The 26,651-nt window shown below is 39.9% G+C and overlaps 1 protein-coding gene across 2 annotated transcripts; it reads left to right on the plus strand.

The window, feature by feature from the left end:
* Positions 1-5,729: 5,729 nt before the first annotated feature.
* ercc6 (excision repair cross-complementation group 6) lies at positions 5,730-24,221 on the plus strand. Of its 2 annotated transcripts, none has more exons than XM_032553614.1 (22): positions 5,730-5,815; positions 6,384-6,589; positions 6,694-6,922; positions 7,410-7,530; positions 7,614-7,728; positions 8,912-9,626; positions 10,676-10,807; positions 11,130-11,288; positions 12,008-12,143; positions 12,329-12,499; positions 13,118-13,294; positions 14,350-14,466; positions 14,850-14,945; positions 17,822-18,040; positions 18,635-18,745; positions 19,144-19,263; positions 20,292-20,386; positions 20,849-20,994; positions 21,994-22,572; positions 22,653-22,821; positions 22,914-22,992; positions 23,075-24,221. In XM_032553614.1, exons 2-22 carry the CDS (start codon positions 6,394-6,396, stop codon positions 23,546-23,548), a joined length of 4,356 nt encoding a protein of 1,451 aa, XP_032409505.1. In that variant the 5' UTR covers positions 5,730-5,815; positions 6,384-6,393; the 3' UTR covers positions 23,549-24,221. The 2 variants fall into 2 exon arrangements, with proteins under 2 accessions (XP_032409505.1, XP_032409506.1); XM_032553615.1 differs by having other exon boundaries at positions 7,614-7,723; positions 8,910-9,626.
* Positions 24,222-26,651: the final 2,430 nt, after the last annotated feature.

The raw sequence follows: 26,651 nt of genomic DNA on the forward strand, positions 1-26,651 counted from the left end.
ACTCCCTACACAACCTAACTGAGCTTTGGTTATTTGGAAGCGAGAAGGAGAAAACAATTCAGACAACAGAAGTGCAAAGCAAATAGAGATACACTCCTACAATGTTACTGTAACAAAGGTTTTATGTCTGCATGCCACATTTTTCAGATTTTTATTCATCCATCCATCCATTTTCTAACACCCTTGTCCCTAGAGGGGTTAGGAGAGGTGCTGGTGCCTATCTCCAGCTAACGTTTTGGGCGAGAGGTGGGGTACACCCTGGACAGGTCGCCAGTCTGTCGCAGGGCAACACAGAAACAGACAGGACACGCAACCATGCACACACACTCTCACACCTAGGGAGAATTTAGAGAGACCAATTTACATGACAGTCATGTTTTTGGACTGTGGGAGGAAGCCAGAGTACCCAGAGAGAACCCGCCATGCACAAGGAGAACATGCAAACTCCATCCAGAAAGACACGGGAACCAAGCTGCAAGGCAACAGTGCTACCAACTGTGCAGCCCCAGATTTTTATTTTTAAATTTATTTTGAAAACCAGGTACAATTTTTCTTCTAGCAAATTTTGCACTTCTATGGAATCAAATAAAATCTCAATAAAATACATTGACATTTTTGTTGTTAAACTGGCAAAACAATTAATAAAGGAATATTAATTTTCACTATATAAGTCTTGATGTCATGATCTTTGGTATTTATATTTTGCTTCCCTGTTCACTGTGTATTCTATCAGCCATTCAGCTGCTTGCCTCCCCACATCTACACCTAGTTTCTCACCCAGTTACTGTTTTAGTAGCACAAAGCTGCAGGTTATTTTGTGAACACTGGACAGTTTAATGACAGAAGCATGTTGCACACATAATTATGGATCCATTTGAGAACTCACTGAAATTGCTGACAAAGCCAGACCCTTTATCCCTTCTCCCTGTGGGACTTTAACAAATTAGATAGCCATAACCCAGTTTAATGCACTGGGAGATTTACCAAACCTTAATAAGCTGGATGTTTGCCTGTTGGAGGGAGTCCATACTCTGTCCACTTATCAACCTCCATAACTTCTCCAGGACTTGACAGATAAGCTGTTTTTGTTTTAACAAAAGGAACCTGTCAGTGAATCCATCACCAGCTTTACAATTGTGGAGCTCCATTTTAAAGTTTGCGAAATAAACACTTCAAAACAGCAACCACGGAAAGCAACGTTGAATTGAACTCAGGAGTCACCAGTCTAGCAGTTTCTGCTCTGTATTTCTTCAGCTTGTATCAGCTCTTGTTTCAGGCCAGACTCAAGTAGGGGCACCACTGCCACTGCACATCATCCAAACAGTTCAGACTGCATTCCTGTGGCCTGCAACTATTGCAAGTTCAATTCCTCCAACACACATCAAACGGGAGATGGTATCGCCAGAGAAAAGTGTATACAGAGAAGACAGAGGCCTAACTAGGGTACTTGTGGTTTTTGTGAGACATGTCAGATCACCACACTGGCCTCATCCTGATTTCTCTTGGTGTGGTTTGTCTCTGCTGTGTTGGGGTCCGCTAAATACACAGTTTTGCGTGAACTCACAGTAATCCACCGACACAGGCTGTCCTTGAACAGATAGACAGAATGAATGTGGAATCCAGCTTCCAGGCAGCTATGTGTGATTTGGTGATTGCAATAAACCTTTTTAGTGAGATGAAGATTGTCCTCTTTTGCCTTAGGCTCAGTCTTTTAAAAAAGTTAATCTCCTAAACCAGTTTTGTGATGTTTACAGGAGCACAGTAGTGTAAGGTTATAATGTGGCAGTTTGGAAACATAAACACACACCTGTTGCTCAGTTAAATGGCAACCAGATGGACCCAAACCTTCTCCTGCAGCATGACTGAGGTCTGATGGACCCAGATGAGAACCCAGACGATGAGAACCCAGAGCACCTCTGTAATTACTGTCAGACACAAAATGAGACACACATTAAGAGAGACAGGAGAGCACATGGGAGGTATTAGTCCTGCAAACTCGCCAGTTCATGTGCTGAGCAAAGTCTGGCTAGAGCATACATTAATATAAACATGATAAGGTTTTACGGTTGTTGATTTATTGACGGTTGCTTGGCATCATAGTCCTCATGTTGACCCATTATATCCTCAGACGTTTGCTTGTGGCAAAGTAATTGTCCCACTTAGCTGCTTGTAGTGATTCCTACCCGCAACACACAGTTTTGACACTGAATTAACTATATTGTATCATTGCTGAAGTTGAGTATTTCTATGTGATTTGAATGAATTTTAATGATCTTCCCTTCATATATTTGGAAACGAACTGGACCCGTTTGCCTTTCAAAATAGGTTGAGATGTGCTTCAGAATGAAAGTTGTAAAATTTATAAAGTTCTACATTGACAAAAAGGGTTGTGCTAAATTTACCCTAATATATATTTTTTGTTTTAATATACTTAATCATATTCTGACCAACTGGGAACTTATGAGGTCTACAGGTGCCCCAAGTTATAATTATTAGCTAATTAGTTAGAAAATAAGCGGCTGCAGAATGGGGCATTTGGTAGCACTGTATGTCATTACTGCGTAATATTGGTTACAATTTTCTGCTCTTTCTTTCCTGTATGTGAAAACTATAGCCTTTGTAGCTATAGTTCTATTACATTGTCTATCTTTAGACTATATAGGAATTTTGAATTGCAAAAAGGAAATTTACACAAACTGAGAAATAACAAAGCCTCCTTGTAAGACTTATAAAATTTCATTGGAATCTAAAAAGAAACAAAATAATTTGGCCTTAATCATTAAATACATTAGTTAGGAAAATATTTGGTTTTTGTAACACCAAGAAGTACCCGTGTCTTTTTTAGGAGACGCAAACTCCAAAACAAGAGCATTTCTATAAAGAAAAAAAATAAAATAAAGAAGATTCAACATGAGTATAAAACCAGATTAAGTTCATCATTGGGGCTGTCAAGATAAACTCAGAATCTTCCAGTGGAAATGTTTGAAACTCTTCAAAGAATAAATACAATTTACAAACAAAGTAAAATACTGACAGTAGAGATAAACAATTTTATTAGGAACAGACTTTTGACTTTTTCCCCCATCTTAAGAATATTTTTATAAACTCACAATCAGCATCACAATGCCTTTGTTGTTATTGTACAGAAGCCCAACTACATTTCATTTCAGGTTATCTTATACTTAAAACATACAGGAGCAGAAGGCCATACGATTTTAAACAATCTTATCTTACAATGTGTGTAGGGATAAAAAATGTGAAACACTTCTGTATTTTTGCGACTATCCAAAAGAATACAGAGAAAACCAAAAGTCACACTTGCTCCAGTCCATTTACGGTGATTCACAGACTGCTCTGTGTACATAAACATCCAGCATGTTGGTGGAGCTATAAGTTGATGGAAAAGAGCTGAAATGCAAACCTGACGAACGTTCCTAAATGTAAACCTACAAAAGTTTCTCTTTAAATCTTTCTGTGCTTGTTATTCTACTGTCACAATGTAAAGTGACAGTGTTAACAGAACCCTCAATGCGTCCCTCTGAGATTTGCACCCTGCCCTTGTACACCTTATAAATCTGCAAACCCCCAGCACACAAACTTCTGGGAGTTGCAAACAAAAGAAAGCATAAAGTTCAGACTAACATCTTTGTTATGCAGTAAATCCTGTGAGCCTGGTGTGGTCTGTCACCTAAGCTTAACCTGAGGAAATTTGCCTAAATTATGATGTGATGAAAACACAACCAATTCATAAATATTATCTCCTCCTCACAGGAGATAAAGGTTGGTGAGTACTGGCTGGCAATATGAAAGATGGAGGTTTATATCCACTGGTTTACATACATTCCTCCTTGCAACTCAACCAAACAATAACAACATTGTGTGAATGGATTCATTTGCTATTTCTGATCATAGGTGATTTATCTCAAACTGGATAGTTTGTTTAAGTTTATGTATCTCTAAGACATCTTTTGATAACCTGATCTCTTCAGCACTACAAGCTCCTCCACAAATTAAACTCCCACATCTTGCTATGACACACTTTTTATGTGGTTCAGTACTTTTTAAATCTAAATCCCCTCCAGCTTCTCTGGAGAAATTCCACTGAAGGCGACCCACATCGAGCAGCACTTTCTAATCCAAGTGTGACAGCAACGTACCCCTATATAGCTCTGTTTGCTTACACAGATAATGCAATTTGTAAAGATAACTTTACTCTGCTCAAACGCCCTACTGCAAAGCAAGGAAGATATTTTTAATTAAGTCTTTCATTTATTGTTGCAAGAAACTGGAAATAAACTTCCTCTCAGAATGCTAATACTTGGCAATATTTAAATTTGCAACATGCATGGTCTGCAAGAACTGAAACATTATATAAAAATGTATTTGCAGAGAAACTTTTTTTTTTTTTTAGTGTTTGCAGTGCATTTTCAAGGTGTGGCCAGAACAATGTGGGCTGATCAATTAATCTTCTTCCAAAGCTGTTTATACATAACATAGGTAAATGTACAAAAAATTTCTCATCCTATATTTTCTATTGTTTCACCAAAAAGTTTGCAACCAATTATATTTAGAAGTCCTCTAAAGGTAAATCCACACCACATTCCATCAGTCTTTACCACATTTGTTGTGAGTTGGTAACCTTACTTTGCTTTATTTAACTCCACTGTGCTTTTCATTATTCAGCATATTTAGCCACATGGACCAATTTCCATTTGTAGTCCCTGGGAGGTCAGTGGTATGAAACAACATTACAGCATTTAATCTCATGATTTGTCTAATTACAACATAATAGATTGAACAGTCACGGAAGAGAAAATTAGAAACACATGGTAAATTTATACAGATGTTATTTTTTACCACCAACAAATTAACGACTTTATAAAACTGTAAAATAGTAAAACAAGTAACATACTTTTAAATAAATAAAGCATACACTTCCAGCTCAATTTCACTTCCACTAAGATTCGCACAGAGCCACTTGTTTAAGTCTATGGTTGCAGGGGTCTCAAACTCCGGTCCTCGAGGGCCGCAGTCCTGCAACTTTTAGATGTGCCTCTGCTGCACCACACCTGAACAGAATAATTAGGTCATTAAGGCTCTGGAAAACTGATCTACACAAGGAGGAGGTAATTAAGTCATTTCATTCCAGTGTTTTGTACCTGTGGCACATCTAAAAACTGCAGGACTGCGGCCCTCGAGGACTGGAGTTTGAGACCCCTGGCCGGGTCGCCTTTAACTAAAATAAGTTGTTTTATGGCGCCATCTAAAGGCCAAGTGGCATAAAAGCTGTAAAAAACAGACTTTTTAATAACTGGGTTTCATCATATTGTGGGTGGCAAGTTCACCTTGCAAGCCAATGCAAGTTGGGGTAGAAATGCTCATTAATAAGCAGAAGACTATACCTTCCTTTTATTCGAAGAAATTGTTTATGTTAATTGTTGCATATTTAAAATAAACAGCAAAAAACTGGTCGAACTATATTTTTATTCGGATCTGTAGCGGTATTCGGCATGATCTATAACACATCAAGAACTTTATTTTTCTTTATTTATCATCCACTGTAAGCATATTGGACTTATGCTCCTAATGCCTTGCAGTTTCACAACAGATCACAAAAGTCACAGTTTGATTGAAACTTACTGTGACGTTTCAACAAAAAAAAAAAAAAAAAAAAAATTGCCACTCGCAATATGGCAGCCACGATGACGTATCATCGACGCTCATGGGACGTCTGTCTATGCAAGGAAGCTTTGAGGAAGCCTAGCAAGCAACATGACATAATACGAGCTGGTGATGTTGTGTAACTACATTTCTTGTGAGTGACATTTTAAATCGTTGCTTAGTTACTGTATTTAATGTACCGACGTTATTACAGACAGTTCTGATGTTTTATTTATCCTGTAATTTATGATTAGCTAACTGACGCTGAAGAGCAGATTAGCGATCTTAGCCGAACAGCTGATGATGTGTTCCGCTCTCTGTTAGCTTAGCCGGCTAGCACATATGCACAGCCACATAAACAATAGAAGACCTTTCAATGGTCTGACGTTTATTATTCTTTTATATCCACACCTGTAACTTCATATGTTGTTCGGTTCTCTATTATACAATGTGTTTAGTGCCGGTGTTATTAAAGTTGATCAGTATTTATGTATTACTGATCCCTTAATAATTTATATGTCTCAAAAGCAGTTCATGTATGGTATGGAAAGCTAACGTTTAGTGCTGCTAATTGTGAATTACTTGTAAAAATGTCTCTTTTGGACAATGTAATATATAGACCAATACTGATATTCTTCAGCTTTATTGTTCATAGATACTTGAAGAAACATGTTGTTTAAAATTAGGAACGTATTTTCACATCCTAATTGCTCTGTTTGCAGCTTCATCATCATGCCTGTAGAAGCTGCAGAGCCCCAGGCGTCCTCCTCCTTCTCCAGCCCGGTTAGTGCTGCTCTCACTCCAGGAAGTTTGGAGGAGGATGGATCTGCAAGAGGATCTGCAGTCTGCACTTTCCCTGAGAACGGTCATGGTTCGGAGGCAGCTGCAGCCTACCCTGCCAACACTGGACCCGGGGAGGGTAACATTGGTAAGCTATGCTACGTGTTGACAGGAATAACTGATGTAAGAAGAAGAAAATCTCAAAAAACGGATTCAATTAATCTACTGACATGATATGTGTGGCACGTCTAGCTGGCAAACGGTCGGGGACCTTGCTGCAGATCGACCGTCAGCGCATCCAAGTGGCATCTGCCAGCTCCGGAGCAGATGAGCTGCAAGGCCTTGGTGTGTTTGTGTATGATCAGGATGTCCTCGAGCAAGGTGTTCTGCAGCAAGTGGATGAGGCGATCCATGAAGCGAGTCAGGCTGCGGCGAAAGCTGAGGCTGAGAAGGAGTACCAGTCTGTGCTAGATGATGTCAGGTGAGGAACACTGTTTGTAAATGGTTTGATTTGGTTCTTTGCTATGTTTTTATGTTTTAATGAAGTGTTTTATTGAGATTTTTCTGAGAAAACAACTGTTATCTATGTGTTTAGTGACCAATATGTTAAAAAATAAGGCCATATAGAGAAAAACCCATGTGTGTTGTGAAAGTACGAAGACTTATTAAAATTTTCTCCAACTCTGGGTATTTGTGGAAAGAAAATCTGTGAAATATGTGTCTAGGTGTTAGTGTGTGTCCTATTGTCTGAATAGTTGTATTCTTCTGTCCATCTACTTGTTTGCCCATCCATTTAGCTGTTCATCCATCCATCTAAATTTCAGACTGGAAATGTATGGAATTTTATGGAATTTTCACCTGGATAGAAACTTTGGATTGCTGTTTGTCAGGTTTTTTTTTGTTATCTTTAAGCAACAGCCAGGAGTTTACTGATAAAGCTTATTCTGCTTTGCTCGTGTGTCTTGCAGGTCTGTTACATCATCTTTAAAACACATCAACAAGATTATTGAGCAGCTGTCTCCCTATGCAGCCTCCAGCAAGGATATCAGCAGGAAAATTGAGTCTGTAAAACGACAGAAAGAAAATAAGGTAAACCTGATATGTATACATTCCATGCCAAATAACTGATCAATAAAAACAGTGACACTAATTGCACAAAAAATGTGTTTCAGGAGAAACAGCTGAAAAAAGTAAGAGCGAAACAGAAGCGACTTCAGGCCATACTGGGAGGAGAGGACATTCAGAGAGTGGAAGCTGAGTTGTTGGCAGAAGATGATGAAGAAGAAGGTGATGTGTTTTATGTTTTTACATTTCGCTGCTTTCACATGTACTTTCTAAGAAATGTATACACTGCTGAGAGATGTCTTATGTGATTTTTAAAAATATTTTGACACAAATATCTCGAATATTTCCAAGTAGGCAGAAATTATTTTTATGTAATTCAGTTCAGATGGTTTTATATATGGAAAACAAAAACTATCTGAAAGGACTAGCTTAAAAAATTATTTCTAGCTGAAAATTAGTGCACTTAAAGCACAATAGAAGGCTGCCTGATCACAATATATGATTCCCATTTTCTCCAGATTTACTGTTTTTGTAGACTTTACTTGGGAGAGAGAAAATAACATAAACATTGTTTGGAAAAAAAACAACGTTTGTTGTCTGTGGTTTGTTTCCAGTCAGTTGTGTCATCACACATTTGCAAAGGACTTTGGATCCTGTTTGTTGCTGCCTATTAGGTGTGATGGAGATAAAAGATTTTATCTTAACATGAAAACAGAGCAACGGTTATGTAACGCAATAAAATTATTATACACTGTAGCTGTTGAGGCTCAATGGAAAGCAATTAACACATTTAGTTAGTTAAAATAATAATGCCCCGCTTTACTAAAGGCAGTTTCTAGAAAAAGTCCTTTTTATAATCTTTTCTATTGTTACTGTTATTTATGTTTGCACCGTTAAGTGTCATTCAGTTTACTGGTTGAAAACTGTCATAGAGTTTTCTGTTTATTTCTTCATGGTCAAATTAGGACAATATGTGCACTTTGCAGACACATGGCATCAAGAGACAATATGGGAAGAAAACGAATTTGTGTCTTTAGGTTGTGTTCTGTTGGGAAACTTTGAGGCTTTACATCCATGTGGATTTTAACTTGACAAGTATCACCTACCTAAGCAGACCTTTTGCACCATTTCATGGAAATCATATTCAGAAATGACTGTTGTCTCTCTTGTCGGGATAATTTGCCATGCCTCAAAACAAAAGACGGTTCAGGGATGGTTTGAGCAGTACGACAAAAAGTTTGAGGCGTTAATATGTTCTCTGAATTGTGACCCAACAAGTCCCATTTGCCTGGCAACTTACAGGAACACAAAGTTCTGGCTAACATATTGGTTTCAGATACCAAAAGCATACCATAGGAGTGTAATATCAATGTATCTAACTCTGCATTTTTGTGTGTTTTATCAGAATCTGGACCATCCACGCTGGGCAGCATGCTCATGCCGGCACAGGAGACCGAATGGGAGGAACTCATCCGGAAAGGTCACATGACTCCTTTCGGTACCCGAATTCCACAGAAGGAGGTAAAGAAGGAGCCTCGGAAACTGATGCTGGCTGAGAACTCTGCGTTTGACCAGTACCTCGCGGACCAGGCCAAGTTGGCCACAGAGCGGAAGAAGGTACCTCTTCTTAAGAAGAAGAAAAGTTCTGCACTCCACCTTCATGAGAGGACCAAAACAGGAAAAACCGTCTCCTCACCCAAGGACAAAAAACTGAAGAAGCGCATGCGAAAGCTGCAGATAAATGCTTTGAAAACCCATCCTAAGGCTCGACCCAAGGCTGAGCCAAAACTTCCTAAGCCTCGGAGGAAACAACACACAGAGGGAGAGCAGACAGACAGTGAGGGGTCAGAGTACCTGCCCAGTGACGAGGGACTGGACTTGGACCAGGAGGAGAGGGAAGCCATGAATGAGGGCTTTGGGGATAGCAATGAGGATGACGAATATGAACTAAAACCGTACAAGAAGAAAACTGTGGGGACAGGAAGGAAGAAAATGAAGAAAAACGACAGTGAGGATGAATACTCCCCTGAGAGTTCAGACGACGACGACGACAATAACCGGGGTAGATCAAAAAAATATAAAGACGACGGGGATGTGGACTACTACAGGCAGCGAATAAGGTAAGATTAGTTCTCTCAAATTACGAGTGTATGCAGAGGTTAAAAAAAAAGTTTTTTTTATCAGCTACTCTTATGCATCAAGTCACGTTTGTAAATTTTCAACCAGGAAAAGATTTAGACTTTTTTTGTTTTTTTGCATCGAATTTGCAATGGCAATTGTGTAAATAGGCTATTGTTCTTGACTTTATTTAAGGTGAAAAGCAGTTGGTTTTGCTGGCTCTGTAGTGCAGAGAGAGAGAGAGAGTTAATCCCAGATGAGATTGGCAGCTGTTTCTTGACTAAGCAAATTCACTCTCGGTTCTTCTCTTCTCTGCTCTTGCACTGGCCTAATTATCCTTCTGCACATGGTTTTATGCTCTCATTCACCCCGATGCTCAAATAAATGGAAGAGCAGCCCTAATGAGATTTCATATTTATAGCTGCCAAATAAATTGTGTTGGCACATGTATTTTTCTCGACTCCCAGCAACTAAATGTCAATACAAATGGGCAGACATGTCATGGTGGTGAGGCTGGGCTCATGTGAAGAATGATATTATTAGAGTGGGCTGGATTTCTGGTTGGGTTGCAGGGGGTGAAGCGGGGTGGGGGCAGAAAAGTGTAATTAACTGAACCAATGCTTAGTCTTGACTTAATTAGAGAGTGCGGTCTCCCAGGCCCAGCTAAAGGACCGGTTTTGTAACAGGGTGACAGGACCGGGCCCAAATGAAGATGGATTCTTATCCTGCACACCTCACACCTTTCTGGGGAACTCACACTGCTAATTGTCTGTATCAATCTTCATTTGCTGGATGACGACTGTGCCTTTAACTGCCCTCTCCCCTGCACTGCTAAGACTCTCCTCTTTAAAATAACTTATTTTGTTGCAAAATCTCCACTGTGCTCAGTGTAAGTACTTACGGCCCACTAACATATGAAAACACCCACGTATCTGTAATCAATCAATACATTTATTAAAGTGCATTGCAAATTCATTAATAAATACAATTGCTGTTATATGTAAACTGATTTACTGTGCAGACATGCTCATTATTGATTTCCTTGTTTTAGGAAATGGAAGCGACAGCGGATTCGAGAACGAGAGGAGAAGCGAGAAAGAGGGGAGGAGCTTACAGACGACAGTGACGCAGAGTTTGACGAAGGCTTCAAAGTTCCTGGTTTCCTTTGGAAAAAACTGTACAAGTAGGTTCAGTGTGAACATTTACAATTAGGAAGATCATAAGGTATCAACAAATGCTTACACACTATATATCTACTAATGTTATCAGTGTACTTTGTCATAGAGTTCTCCCACTGTTTTGGTTGTCTGTTATAAGATGATAATAAACAGGAATATTTCGATTACTTGGAAAGAAACAAATGGGTTCATTGATAATTTATTAGTGGTTACGAAAAAAGGAAAAAAAAATCTGTCGGGAGAATGTGTGCGTTTTGTCAGCCAACTCCTTAACATCTGTTAACTTGGATGTGTTTGGTCCCTGCAACATATTAATAACACCTCTAGGTACCAGCAGACCGGTGTGCGGTGGATGTGGGAACTCCACTGTCAGCAGGCAGGAGGCATCCTGGGAGACGAGATGGGATTGGGCAAAACTATCCAGGTCATCAGCTTTCTGGCAGGACTAAGCTACAGTAAACTGAGGACTAGAGGGTCCAACTACAGGTACACGCATATATACACACACACTTGCACATATAAACTGTGTCCAGAGACTGTGTGTCTGTATGGTATGAATATTTGATCAGGAGGATTTCTGCTTGAGAGTGTTCGTCTGAATTATTAAACGTGTTTCAATTATCAGACTCCTCACTTTCTTACTGCAGACATAAGAGAAAACACTTACGCTCTGCCTGTGTGTGTTTGAGGAAGACTGTTAGCATCTTCATGGCTTCCTAAAATGAACCTTTTGACTCGTGAAATGTAGGCGGGGCAGGCGCTGGACTGCTAATCAGCCACAGAAAGCGCGGCATAGTGTTGGAGATAATCGGGTTTCGCTGCACAAATGACACTTTGTGCTTTTGATGGGTGGAGTCTCCCAGATGGTCAATACTGTGTCTACTATAGACGCCCACAAATTGATTGTTTGCAAACTCAATTATGGCCCAGTATCAATAGCTTCCACCAGTCAGAGGCTCATACCAGCCCATTAGTACACGTTGGTGTGTGTTTGACAATGGAATTGTAAATCTTTACAGAAGAGCTGAGGATATGTCCCATTAATTCCTTTGATTCTTAAGTTAGAGACACAGTTGCAGGAAAACTTTGTGTTGTTTCTTTAAGAAGTATGAAGTTGCATGCAAACCGAGCTCATTTTCCGTTTTTCATTTACCTCTCGATCACCAGTCTGGGCTGAAACATTTCTCTCTCGTGCTTGGTTCCAGATACGTCGGTTTAGGTCCAACGGTGATCGTGTGCCCAGCCACTGTGATGCACCAGTGGGTGAAGGAGTTCCACACCTGGTGGCCTCCTTTCAGAGTGGCAGTCCTGCATGAAACCGGTTCTTTCACCAGCAACAAGGTAATGTTTTTATTTGTGTGTGCTGGTGTCCATGTTTTAGCTTAAAGTGTTTAATGTCCTCTGGGAGGCACTAGAGGTCTGTATGTAGAGAGTTTGGTTCCGGTCTGGGTTTTCCCTTCCAGTGCTCATCATTTGCAGCATAGAAAATAAAAATAAAAAAGTTTTTTTACACTTCTATGCTTCAGGAAAAGTTGATTCCAGAGATAGCAGCGGGTCATGGCATCCTGATCACATCATATTCAGCAGTGAGAAATTTGCAAGACATCTTACAGCGCTATGACTGGCACTATGTTATACTGGATGAGGGCCACAAGATCAGGAACCCAAATGCTGGTGTGACTGTCGCCTGCAAACAGGTATCACTCACTCACACACACACACCCACACACCCACACACACACACCCACGCATGCACCCCAATGAGGATGCACAAAGTTCAGTAATGTTCCATCTTTTATAGGTAGTAGGTAATGTACTGAAGGTTCTTTATTGCAGTACAAATAAGTTTTCAGTGTGAAAAGAAGAAGCCATCATGAGAATGTTGAAAGGCAACCTAGATTAGGTGAAAAATATTTCAAATGCTTTCATTTTACAAAAATTATCAAACATATCAAATTGTGACCAAGCTTTGTCTAGATTAGAGTCTCTGTCTGCCAGAACGCATCTTAACACACTCATTAAACAGATAACCCTCCACCAATCAGCAAACTCACTAGTCATCGCAATGAGAAGTACATTTTTAAGAATAAAATAGATTTCAATTTAATTTATCTTTATTTGCTTCAATTAAAGTGAAAGTAAGTCATGAGAGAGAAAACAGACAAAAGTGGGACCACTGTGTTGTCGAAGAGGCGTTGCTCTTTTTAAAGCATTAATAGATCAATGATGTGAGACAATAAGAAGCATTGAGGAGTTTTCTGCCATTAATTGTGTCGTTAATATGTGGACCCATATTCTTGCTTTCTTCCCTGTAGTTTCGCACTCCTCACAGATTCATCCTGTCCGGCTCACCGATGCAGAACAACTTGAAGGAGCTGTGGTCTCTGTTTGACTTCGTCTTCCCTGGCAAACTAGGAACACTTCCTGTTTTCATGGAGCAGTTTTCTGTGCCAATAACTATGGGAGGATATAGCAACGCATCACCTGTCCAGGTACATGACGCTGCTGTGTGATGAAGGTGGTCTGTCAGGCGTTTAATCCCTTTTAACTTGATGAGGTGGCAAGCAAACTCACATGAAGGCATTTCTACACACTTCTGCGTGGCTGGACTGAAGCCGGTCAGAAGGAAGGAGAGTGGAGCAACAGAGCTATTAAGCCTGGATAATGTAGGTCTGTGCAAAGGAACTTGAGTTCTTCCCTAATGTGTGAGAGTGGAAGAGGATGAAGTAAAGAGCCAGCGAGCTAAATTGTAGCTCTTTGTCATTAGCGTCTAATCGTTAATAACCCACTGACTGTATAGATTTAATTATTTAAGATGGCTATTGATGCTTCTTCCGCTGTCGATAATAAAAACCTTTACTAATTATTAATGTTATTAAATGGTCAGAGAGGGCAAAGCTCTGCTGCTTTATCCTAATCTTGAAAGTCGCAGAGCAGCCGCTCGATCCTACATAAAAAGCACGTATGTACAGACAGATGTGAGTGAAAACATACGTGTTTGGGGCTGGACTTGATGAGTGTGTGGAAATGGGATCCATTATCGGAGCTTGTTGCTCGCAGCCCCGTGTGGCTCCACTCAGCAGCTTGTGCTGAGATCGCTGGATCCTCTACTGCCCTCCTCTGATTCTTTCCCTCTCTGACCTCCATTTAGCTCTGGATCCCTCCTTTTTATTTTCCCCTCCAGCATCGCCAGTGGTGTCTTTGATCCCCCTCCGGGTCCCCCAGTGAGTTAATGTTTAAAAGGCTAACTGGCTTTTAGCGCTAGCTTTAGATAAAGTGTAGCAGAGTGTTTACAGCGGGGGTTCCTGAGGATGGAACCAGGAGCTCCCCCTCTGTTTCCAATAAAGCTGATCAGTCCCAAGGATGAAAGAGGAGGGCGCGAGTCCCCTGAGAGTGGAAGTGTTCTGGTCAATGTTTACTGGCCGTCCTGAGAGGGACGGCAATGCGAGGGTCAAAACGAGACAATCAAGCCACTCAAACCATGAAGTCTGAAACGCTTTGAAGTGTGTGTTCATGTCTGAGATTTGCCGGTTGTAATTTTTTGTAGGTCCAGACGGCGTTCAAGTGTGCATGTGTGTTGAGGGACACAATAAATCCTTACCTGCTCAGGAGAATGAAGGACGACGTCAAGGCCAACCTCTCCTTGCCTGACAAAAACGAACAGGTACTCCTCAAACCTAAATCCTCTCCACTATGTCCCTGTTTTTCTGCTACGTTTCCAGTCTTTGAGCATCTGATGACCTTGCATGGCTCGTGTCAGGTGAACCCAGCTAATAAAGTCCCTGTAAAGTAAAAGGAGCTGGTATTCATTAAAGTGGCTGGTCTCTGGTCTGTCCTCGTGGCTGATGCTGCTTGACTGCTCAGTCCACTTCAGCTCATTAAATCAGTCCCACAGGAAGGTGTTTTCTTCAACAACAACAACAACAAAAAAAAGCAAAATCACATTGCTCCCACTAATTTCTCCTTTCACTCACTTCACTTCATCAGGGGCCTTTAAAGTGGACATTCACTGCCCGTTACTCTGTCCTGATATGTTTGTGTGTCCAGGTGCTGTTCTGCAGGTTAACAGATGAGCAGCGGCAGGTTTATCAAAGCTTCTTAGATTCCAAAGAAGTCTACCAAATACTAAATGGCGACATGCAGGTAAGTCTAATTTAAAACTCATAAAATATCATATATCATAATTCTGGTTTTTGGAACTCCTTTTTATTCTTTTATTTTTTTTAACACAAAAGTTTAAAACTTATTCAGGATATATGTTGCTTTCTCCTTAAATCTCTAATCTTGCATGTTTGACTTTAAGAGTTAAACGTCTTCTTTGCTTTTTGCTGGAATTAATCATCAAGTCTGAACATTTCATCACTTGACTGAATACCAAACAATATAAACAAAGTGAGAAAGTAGAAAAAATATGAAATAAATGTAACACAAATGGATTAAAACACAAAATAGCTAAAATATTTTATCTTTTATCCATTTTGGATAAAATGGATATCCAAAATCCGTTTCAGTGGATTTTGGATATCCACTCAAAACTCCACTGTAAATGAGTGGAGCTTTGTAAATCACCAGGGGCCTCATGCATAAAAGAGTGCACAGTTTTCACACTAATACTTGGCGTATAGAAAAATTTAGACAAGTGCGGCACACAAAAAATGTATAAAACTGCGCGCATGCACGTGGCTGCGCACCTTTCTTTTATACATCCTGATTTGCGGGAAATTGAGCGCAGCTGCTGGTCCGCCCTGTCGCCACCCATAAATACATATGTAAATTAGTATAAATACCCGGACGTTTTTCCAACACATGAAGCTATAACCATGGCAACGTCCTTGTTCGAAGCAGTATAAGTATTTAGAATAATAATAATTATATATTTTATTTAAAAATGTGCTTTCAGGACACATAAGGTCTCCTCACAAAAATAAAAATAATACATTTTAAAGAAAAAAAAATCCAAATAAAACAATAAAGGGATTGTGCAAATGCCTGTTTGAACAGTAGCACTTTCAGCAGGGCAGACAGAGAGTCATTTGAGTGGGAATGTGGACGTTTATTCTAAATAGTGGAACCATGTGCATAAGTTGTACATTTACAGAATAGAGATGCTTTCTGTCCAGAAAGGCGCATTCACAAAGCAATTTTTGCACAGAGATCCAGGATGATCGGTATGGGCAATCTAAACGCTAATAAACCATCATCAACATTTCCCAGCAGATCAATATGATCTCTGAACACACGCTCCCTCTGAATCCTTCCATCGGCGATGGTCTCCATCAGAGCCAAAGGGCTCCACATTTACGTGGCACACCTTCACGCAGCTACTTGAATACGTGTGGTTATACACACCTTGATCACCTTAAAAATAATCAAACCTGTCTGGAGTTAATCTGCTGATCCAACCCTGCTTTCTTTTTTCAGTCAGAATGAAATTACCCCATAGATGCATTTCATGTTCTTCGGCGCACAGACCAATCTTTCTGAGACAAAATCTGAGGAAAAGTACTATTTACATTCGAGTGAGGTTTACACATCCTTCTATTTTTATTTTTTTTATTTTGTGTGCGTGTTATGTTATTGTCTGAGGATAAATGCGGTTGAGTTTTATTGTTTACGTTTAAACAATAAAATATTAAAATCATGAAAAAATATCAGGTTTGAAACTTCTTGGTCTAAATAACATTTACTGTAGTCAAATTTCAGTGTATTTAGGCGAGTTTTGACGCTTTGTACTTTGATATTGTCCACAGAAAAAGTTTGCGTGGCTGCCGCACATTTTCACGCCAGTGAAAAAATTTGCGTATATTTACAGAAACTTTGATTCAAAGTAAATTTTTATACATGCCGACTTGTGCGGAAAATGTAACGCCACACATTTTTTGTGCTCACGCACGCTTTATGCATGAGGCCCCTGATCTCACCAGAAGTTCAATGTCTTAAAGTTCCTGATATCGTTTGTCAGATTGGCAGCAGCTGAAAAAGTTTCTTGAGTGGGTGAGACGAATGAGCAGGTTGGGTCTGTCCAAAAGTCATTTCAGCTCCCCTCGCTATCCTCTGCAGGACAAAAATTGTAATGGTTAATATATTGACAACAAATTTCTTAGGCAGAGAATTTGTGATTTGATCTTTCTTTATGTATTACGACTAAAGTAAAATCAAGTTGTGGACAAAGAAAATATATATTTTGTATATGTTTTTTGTAATGTACAGAGAAGTACCAATCTGCTTTTTTTGGTGCTGTTTCTGTTTTTCTATGAGATTTGAGTTTTTGAGGTTTGAGCCAGGACTACAAAGTACAAAAGAGGGAAAAAAGAAAAAAATGCCGCAAGTTGTTTTATGAAAGTATTAATTTTGAATCCAGCTCGAAATTAAGGAATTACAAGACTGTGTCCCTTAAATTTGTCTGATTTGAATTAATCAAAATTTCATGTGTTCTCAGACCAGAAATGCTGGATATTTTTGTCTTGTTCAGCTTGTAAGAATGTGGAAAAATTTCTCAAACTCTTGATCAGAGCCAAGAATGTGAGCCATACAAGTTTATCTTTCTTTGTTTCTTTCTTTTTTTTGATATCTTGGGTTCTGAGGCGTTTGGATTCATAATTAAACCGAAGCCCCTGGAGATTAGCAGCACTGAGGAATTAAATGAAAAATCCACATGAATCTTACTTCTGAAATATCCTAACATGTATATTTTAATAAATGAGATAGAAGCTCCCATTTATCACAACTGACCAACTGGACGTGGTTGAAGAGCCATGGGTGACCAGATTGTTTGCACACACACACACACACACACGCCCACCCCCCTAGTCCCCCTGTAGACATATTCAGTGGTCACTCTCAGTCCATTAACCACCATTAGTAATGCAGTGACCACTGGGCCCTCATCATGAAACACAGCCTTTATTGTCTGTAAATAAATAATTTAATTCATTCCTGTTGACTAAAGTAAATGGGCTTATTTGTTTAAAAGCACAGCACTGCACAACCTCAAAATGAACAGTTTCTCTGCTCCGTAGGTTTTCTCGGGTTTGATTGCGCTGCGTAAGATCTGCAACCACCCGGACCTTTTCTCCGGCGGGCCCCGAATCCTGAGGGGAATCCCAGAGGACCAGCTGACTGAGGAGGAACACTTTGGCTTTTGGAAACGCTCGGGCAAGCTGATGGTGGTTGAGTCGCTGCTGCGCCTCTGGTTCAAACAGGGCCAGCGGGTCCTGCTCTTCACTCAGTCTAGACAGGTCAGGAACGCAAACACAAATATTTCCTTCTTCTTATTAAGAGAATAAGGCTTCTTAAAAGAATTTGATTTAGGTATTTCTCAGGTCATGCCAAGTAAGGAGGAAGAAAGAGGGTACTGAATAATATTTACATTTTCAGACTATTCCCTTTGAAAAAGTTAAAAATCTGTCAGTCATTGCTTATTTTTGCATTTCTCTCTTTTTAAATCCTGACCACTGTAAACACTTTCGTCAAGAAGTTTTGTATTTGTATCCAAAATTCTCTTCTTTGGAAAAGTACGAAATTTAGAGATTAAAAATATGTCAGAACCCTGCAGAATAAAGAGTTTATTTTTTGTTCTTATTAGATCGTGATGTCACATTTCCTGGCGTAAGTGTGTCGTAGACAGAGGAAGTGTGTGCATGTGACAGAGGCCCCAGCTGTTGCAGTCAATACCAATGAGATTAAACCTCAGAGGAAACCTGAGACCCTCCCTGTCGGCATCTCTGTCCATGTAATATTAATCTGCTCTAATCCTTTTAGAGCTAATCCAGACCTCAAACCCTGCTCTCTCTCCCCCTCCCCGTCTTCTTCACCGTCTCCCTCATGTACAGATGCTGGACATCTTGGAGGTGTTTGTGAGGGAGAAGGACTACTCGTACCTGAAAATGGACGGTACGACCGCGATTGCTTCCCGACAGCCGCTCATTGCTCGCTACAACGAGGTAAGGATTAACCTTCCCTAATGGCTCTGAGTGTTTCCCATGAAAATCCCGTCCTTAGGGACACAGTGCTGCAGTGGACCGCTGCTCAGCCTGAGGTGGAGACACTAATTGATGTGCAATCTGTTGTTCAGAGTGGAAATTCTTCTTTAATCTGTGTGTGATTAGTGGAAATATCGCTCGGCGCACATGTTTATCTTTAAAGGTACTTTAGAACTGTAATGTGTTTTAATTATTGCTTAGTGCTCTAAAAGGATGCACTACTTTATTAACGTCAGGAGTTTGAAATGTTGTGATGAAATGTAATTTTTGCCAATGATTATCACAATAATATGTGTAAAAACTGTTGAAATGCTGCTTATTAACCACTGACATTTTACCCTGGCTGCGCTTTGTTACAGGACAAATCCATTTTTATCTTCCTGCTGACCACTAAAGTTGGTGGTCTGGGAGTCAATCTGACTGGAGCCAACAGAGTTATCATTTATGATCCAGACTGGAACCCCAGCACCGACACACAGGTTGGACACTTGCATACTATAATTCAAATAAAACACTTAGCAGCTGCATTATTACTCTGGTGAGCCTATAGAGCTTCGCTAGTGTAGCCATGCCTCTTAAACTTTGTCACAACAAACTACAGTTTTACTTTCTTGGGAATTTATGTACATATTTTCAATTCAAGGAGTTTGAAAGATCTGCAAACATACCAAGACATGTCTGCCCAGCAAAAGAAAAAGCCCTTATCAGTTCCATACCTAATCAGCCAGGAGGCCGGTGGTGACACTTCACCGCGGGCCTCCGGTGCAATGGATACCTGCAGCAGAAGCTGCAGGTATCCATTGCTCAGGTGTGTCAACAGGAGAGCTAATCCAGCATGCTGTGTGGCAAACTGCCACGTGAAGAGGACGCAGCAAACATGGAAGACGGTCCTCCAGTCAGAGGAGACCAAAGTGTAACTGTTTAGGACTTCATGCAAAACGTGATTTGTGCTCATTCAGGCACATCATACCTGCCATAAGACGTGGTGGTGGCAGTATCATGCTGTGGGGACGCTTTCATTCACTAGGAACAGGAAATTTTGTCAGAGTTTATAGAAAGATGAATGAAGCTAAATGAATGGCAATCAGGAATAAAATGACATGCTGCAGAAGACTTGAGACTTGAGGTTCACCTTTCAGTGGTACAGCAACACTAAACAAACCCACAGAGCTACAACTGAATGGTTTAGATCAAAGCCTATTCATGGCCCAGTTAAAGTCCAGACCTAAATCTGATTGAAAAAGTCACTGGTGCTGAATACAAATGAATGCAAACTTTTTTTAAATAAAAGACAGATGGATACAGGTGGCATTTCTACCAGTGTTACATATTGCTGAGATCAATCAAACGCTTGGCCCTTGTTTCTATTTTACCTGTCTTTATTTTCTTCCAGATATTTATATTTATGTGTCTGTCTCTCTTACTGTAGCTGCTTCTCAATACAGAGCATTTTCATCTTTCATACTGACTGTGCTTGATTCGATGCGATGTGATCTGTCGTTCACAGGCTCGAGAACGAGCGTGGAGGATTGGTCAAAAGCAGCAGGTAACAATCTACAGGCTGCTGACTGCAGGGACCATTGAAGAGAAAATCTACCACAGGTGATTTAATACCTACTTTAAACATGCGTGTGATCACTCTGTTACACACACATAATAGATTCCAGAAAGCCTGAGATTTTAACACATTTTTGTGTTTAGTTTTGTTCCCTTTGACCTCACAGATCCCCGTTTCTTACCGTTTACCTCAGTTCAGTTTTACTATTTGCACTGTCCCACTTCTCAGTAATTGAAACGCTTTCCTACAATATTAAATGGCCAATTGAGGAGTCTGAAACTGTTGCTGTGTTTGGCTTGTGTCGGTGCGGAGCTCTTGGAAAAAAAAGCAGATTGAAGAGCTGCAGGGATTCTATTTTGATACCTGCAGCAGTGAACTTATTTAATTTTCTCATCCATCAGCCAAACTACTCTGCGGTGACATGATCAAAATTGCCTGCTGAGTTAAAAAGGAAAAACTAATTAGATACAAGTGTCTAATTCTGTATTATATCTGTTGCCATCCAGGCAAATCTTCAAGCAATTTCTCACCAATCGCATTCTAAAGGATCCCAAACAAAGACGGTTTTTCAAGTCTAATGACATCTACGAGCTTTTTACTTTGGCTGATCCCGACGGAACGCAGGGAACAGAGACCAGTGCCATATTTGCAGGTCTGTCTGTTTATTCTGTTACCAGAGAAACATTTTATGGTGCTTTTTAATGTAAAAACTGTATGCTGGTACATTTAAATTTGTTAGAAGATAATCAAAAGGGTAATTTAGTGTAGTTATTCAACTGAAAAAGTGCAAATTATGTATAAATTTAATGCAGTGTTTATTTGTCATGTGTTTATTACTGATCATTTTGATGATTGTGGCTTACAGACAATGAGAACCACAAAAATCAGTTTCTTAGAAACTTAAGCAATAACATAAAAGTATACAAAAGGAAGAAAAGAATATACTCCATAAGTATTACAGAGTATATTCTTTCAGGGCATTTTTTGCATGAATTACTGCATCAAAGCTGGTGATTAGCTTGATGCTATGTGGAGATGTTAAGGAAGTCCAGGTTTTAGTAGCCACCTTCATCTTCTCTGTATTGTGTTTGGTAATTCTCATCTTCCTCTTGAAAATACTTCATAGATTATCGGTGAGATTTAGGTCTCTGTCTGTTGGTCAGTGAATCACAGTGGCCATGGTCTTTATTGGTACTTTTGACTGTAGGCTGGAGCCAAGCCCTGTGGGACAACGAAATCAATGTCTCCATAAAACTTGTCTACAGAGGGAAGAATCAAGTTGTCCAAAATGTCCTAGTAGATGGTGGCTCAGACTTTTGGACTTGAAAATACACAGTGGGCCAAGTCCAGCAGATGACATGACCCATGCCGAGTCAACATTTAATATTTCTTTACTAAAATTTTAAAATTGTGCTAATAGGATAATAACATTTTCAGTGAAAGTACATTTTCAAAGCCATATTCATCAAAAGTTAACAAATAACACTGCAGATACGTCACAATACAATGTATCAATTTCACTGTTTGAGTTGAATTAGAAAAATAAATGAAGTGTTTGTAGATATTCTGTATAATGGAGATGCACCTGTGACAATCTTCCGAACAAGACGTAAGAACAAACTTACCAAGTTAAGTTTTTGTCTTTCAACAGGCACTGGGTCTGACGTAAAAGTACCCAAGAAACCTGACAGGTTAAAGTCCTCACCCTCCATCAACGGCATCAGCCATGATTATAGACCGTCTGCAGGAAAACAGAGAGAATCCGGTGCAGAGAACAGAAACGCATTATCATTAGTACACTCCAGCATATCTCCATCCAGTGGAAACTCTCAGGGTAAATCAAGCATGCCAACGGACAGTCGGAGCATTAACCAAAATGCAAAAAATATAGAGATGAGTAATTCTCCAAATACGCTTCTTGTAAGAGATGGTAATGATTCGGGTTTAGTTGAGAGAGCAAACAAAAGCCCAACCTCGACCAGCTGCCACCAGCACAGAGACAAAGACAGAGGAAAGCACAGGGAAAAAAGAAAGCACTGTGACTCCACGGGTACGGACAGACACAGGCATAAAAAACGGAAGCACTCCCGGGATGCTCGGTTCGAAGGCCACCGCATCTCTCATCTGGTGAAGAAAAGTACTTTCAATAAACAAGAAAATGAAGAGACTTCGACAGAAGACCAGAAGAAATGCGACGATTACGTCTTGGCAAAGCTCTTTAGGAAATCCGGTAGGCTCAATGCGCATCTGTAGTATTTGACGGGGATCTTATGTTTGGCTGGGTTATTCATCCTACTTGGTCTTCCTCAGGTATCCACAGTGTGATGCAACATGACAGCATCATGGAGTCATCCAACCCGGATTATGTTCTAGTGGAAGCAGAAGCCAACAGGGTGGCTAAAGATGCACTCAAAGCCCTTAAGATTTCTCGGCATCAGTGCAGGTTGGCTTATAACAGACCTCCTCCTCCGCCTACTAAGTAAGTGTTTCTGCTGAGTTTACCAGGAGCTTTGCTTGTTCCATTTCAAACAAACATTATATTTTGCTTTTCTTTTTTTTTTTTTTTCTCAGGAAACGTTTTGGACAAAAGAAGAATTCACTTTTAGTCACATCTTCTGCTCAGCCTGTCGCCACTTCTGTTAAATGCAAGGTAACGGCATCACACGTTTCTGTACTTAGTCGATTTCAAATGTGCAAACTTGTGTGTTCACTTAAATATTTCCTGTTTTTAGGATGCTGCTGTTGTGAAGAAGTCTATCTCAAAGAAGCCAACTTCAGGAGCTCATTTTAGTGGGGAAGGAGCAGATAATGATTCAAACTCAGCCCTGCTGTCGTCCGTTTCACTGCTGGCCAAGATGAAAGCTCGAAACCACATCGCTAAGCCTTCCTCCCAGGGAGCAGCAGCAGCAGCAGCAGAGGAGGAAGAAGAGGAACAGGAGGAGAATGGCCCTGGAGCTCCAGGAACAAGCTCTCCTCCTGCTCCCCCCACTGAGCACGACGAGCTGCTGGTGGATCTGCGCAACTTTGTGGCCTTCCAGGCGAGTGTGGACGGCGAGGCCACCACACAGGAGGTGCTGGAGTATTTCAAACCCAGACTGACCCAGAAACAGGCGCCCGTCTTCAGAGAGCTGCTCAGGAGCATCTGTGACTTTCACAGGACCTGCGGTCAGGAGGGCATCTGGAGGCTGAAGGAGAACTTTCGCTGAAGCAGAGAAATGACTGTCAACTACAGGGGGAAAAAAAACAAAAAACTTCCAGCTATTAGCCTCTTATGATGAAGCTTATGTCTTTTTGTAAATGTTTTTTTGTGAAATACTCACCAAACAGCGATAAAAATATTATGACATCAATCAGGAATACAACATTTAAATGGTGCTTTAGGGACTCTTTCTAGGAAAGCCAGTTTACTGTCTGAAACTTACGTTGTAGCTCTGTTGCACACGTCTCCATGATTTTTGTTCATTTTAATCTGGCTGTCTTTGAATTCGTTTTTGTGTCATATTGTCAAGCCATATTACCTCATATGCTGTCAGATGAATTGTTTCCACTTAAACCACCTCACTTTTGTTAGATTTGTGATATTTTTCTATCAAGGGGAAAGTGTGCCACTTTATAAATATTACTGTACAGCAGATTTGGGTGAATTTTCTAATGACTGACTGATCCGTCTGTCTGAATAAACGGACTTTAAGTTGCTTCATCTGGGGAAAAAAAATTCTACCTGCCTTTTTGTAGGTAAAATGCAAAATACGGTAGTAAATTAGTCACTATATTTAACTTGAATTGAATCTCCTGTCTTTTCTTGCATATTTTTTGTGCAATAAACATCTGTAAGTTCATGTTTTTATATAAAAAAAATTAAAGGGGGGTCAGATTTTACTTGAAAGTGTTCTTAACATTTATAGTTGCATTGAATTAGGGTAAGTAATGCTTTATGGTGACTATTTTGAAGAAGATGACACTCACTGAAAAAAAGAAGAATTCTCACTTTAATCTCAGATTTTTGAATTTTCTTCTCAAAATTCTTCGTAAAAACAAAAATCAGGAATCAGGTTAGAGACATGGCTAATATGTGAGAGTTTTTTTTAACATTTTTTTATTTTGCTATCAACATGAAACACAAGGACAAAATACTCATTGTGGAATCATCATTCTTCAGTCCTCCACTTTTTTGCTCTGAAGCCCAAACAGTAACAATCATAACGTATATCAATAGGTGGTTGTAGGTACTGAAATATGTGGTTTTCAAGTCAGACATTAATATACTCTACTGTGAGGTGACAACATGTTTTGATTTTATTTCTGTTAAACAACTTACTAGCATATGGAGCGGATTTCTGCTCAGGTTTGCAGTAAAATAGGCCGATAAATTCCTTCTTTCAGAATTATTTGCTCTTTAAATGATGCAGTCATGGTGTAATATAGCAATTCCTTAGCCAGAACTACAACACACGTAGAAAATGTATGCAGTAATCTGATTTATTTACTAGATTGTATCATTTTGCCAAATGTCCTAGTTATAAAATGTTTGCACATTTAGCAAAAAAAAAGGCTGTTAAGTAGATTTGTATTCATTATTGATGAAGGCAAAGCAATGCTTTTATGAACTGTCTGTAGGACTCTAGTTTGATTGTTTAGCTTGGTTTTGGTGAGATTTGACTAATGAATGTAATTAATTATTTTATTGGTTTTTTACCAATTCATAAACTGTTGGATCATATTTGATTACGATCAGATGTCCAGGAGCTTCAGGGAGCAATTAGGGATTTTTGCTATAACCTGGCACCATGCATATCTCCTTCTAAAAGCTTAAAGAAATGTTGCACGCTGTAAAAATCAAATGGAGAAAAAAAAAGCAAGTAGTACATAAATCCCAGCCATGACTAAATTGATTTTACAATAGATGATGAAAATCTCCACTCCACATGTTCTTTGAGGCCTAAAACTGAGATCATTACATTTCCATCTTAAGACCCTGTAGAAATCCTGTCATTTACCAGACATGCAAATTACAACAAAAAAAAAAGACTGCTAACTTTTTTTTATGAGTGCTTGAGGTGTCCCCTAATCTATAGCGCCCTGAGCAGTCAGCCATATTTTACCTATGAAGATCAGCCTCTGGTTGTGCAGCATATCGGAAAACTGTAGAAATAATGATTTCTTAAGTTATCTGAGAAATTTCAGGTGCAGGTCCTAATTCGGGTCACGAAATTAACAAGAGTGGGTCTAATTGTAAAAAAAAAGAAAGAAAAAAAAATCCTGCCCGCTGACACGGAGCTGTGTAATGTCGTTACAGGCGCTTGAAAAATCATCGGAGGATTCAGAGAAAAGTCGCTGACAGAAAACAATCACACTTCAGCCCTGCGCTTCTGTCAGAGTCTAGACCAAATGTTGGGATAAAGTTATCAACTCTTATTTGATTTCAATTTTCTCCACGCACTTCACCGAGGTCATAATAACAACTTTATTTTCAGTGGTGCATAAATTAATTACGCGCATTTAATAACTAAAATATCATTATATTCCCCCTTTAATAACATAAACGCTGCACGCCAGGGAAACCCTTAATAGCGCGGGGCCCTGTAACTGGCCATTATCCGCCTGTAATGATATTACAGAACCAATTACGCGCCATTAGAAGGGATTTTCTGCACTTTATGTGGTTTAGTCCAATCCCGCACTCCTCTTCTAAATTTCAGCTGCTTCTCGAAGCCTCATTTTGTCTCCACCTCAGAGACGCATGGCGTCTGCGCTCTGCCGTCCCAGAAGCGCTTTAAAACTAATTGAAAGGGTCCCGCAGCAGATCATTTATCTGAGGAAGCGAAATAAATCGCGGGACCCCTTGCTGTGAACAAAATCAAAAATTTGGCCTTGTGAGTGCTCTACATGCGCAAGCCCTTGTAAAGTGGACCCCCTAACACACCCTGACGAGCAATTAACCCGCCCGACAGTCAATCTAAAACCCAAAAGCAGTCATCCTCCTTTTTTTAATATATGAAAGAACCAAATAAAAAGTGCAGCGGGTATGTGTGGATGTTTATGGTTAGGGAATATGCCTGACTCTGAAATAACAATCACTTGTGATGAATTTTTTTTAGGCACCTTGGGCATGTCTCCCCGCTTCCTCTTCCTCTTTCTTTATTTCTGTCTTTCCACACACAACATAAACACACACACACACGCACGCACACGCACACACCAGGGGTTCGGGGTGAGAGAGACAAAGCCGTGATAATCCGATTAGGACCAATTAGGCGTGAGATTCTGCGACACTAGCTGAAAGCCTTAACACTCTGTAGACAGTTATAC

The sequence above is a fragment of the Xiphophorus hellerii genome, chromosome 22 (assembly GCF_003331165.1).
Source record: "Xiphophorus hellerii strain 12219 chromosome 22, Xiphophorus_hellerii-4.1, whole genome shotgun sequence".
Classification (NCBI taxonomy): domain Eukaryota; kingdom Metazoa; phylum Chordata; class Actinopteri; order Cyprinodontiformes; family Poeciliidae; genus Xiphophorus; species Xiphophorus hellerii.

Excerpts from the sequence above, each read along its gene's own strand:
- ercc6 (XM_032553614.1), top strand. The coding sequence starts at position 6,394 with ATGCCTGTAGAAGCTGCAGAGCCCCAGGCGTCCTCCTCCTTCTCCAGC. Across the intron at positions 14,467-14,849 it reads TGCCTGACAAAAACGAACAG|GTGCTGTTCTGCAGGTTAAC; the intron begins GTACTCCTCAAA and ends TTGTGTGTCCAG. Across the intron at positions 22,993-23,074 it reads CCACTTCTGTTAAATGCAAG|GATGCTGCTGTTGTGAAGAA; the intron begins GTAACGGCATCA and ends TCCTGTTTTTAG.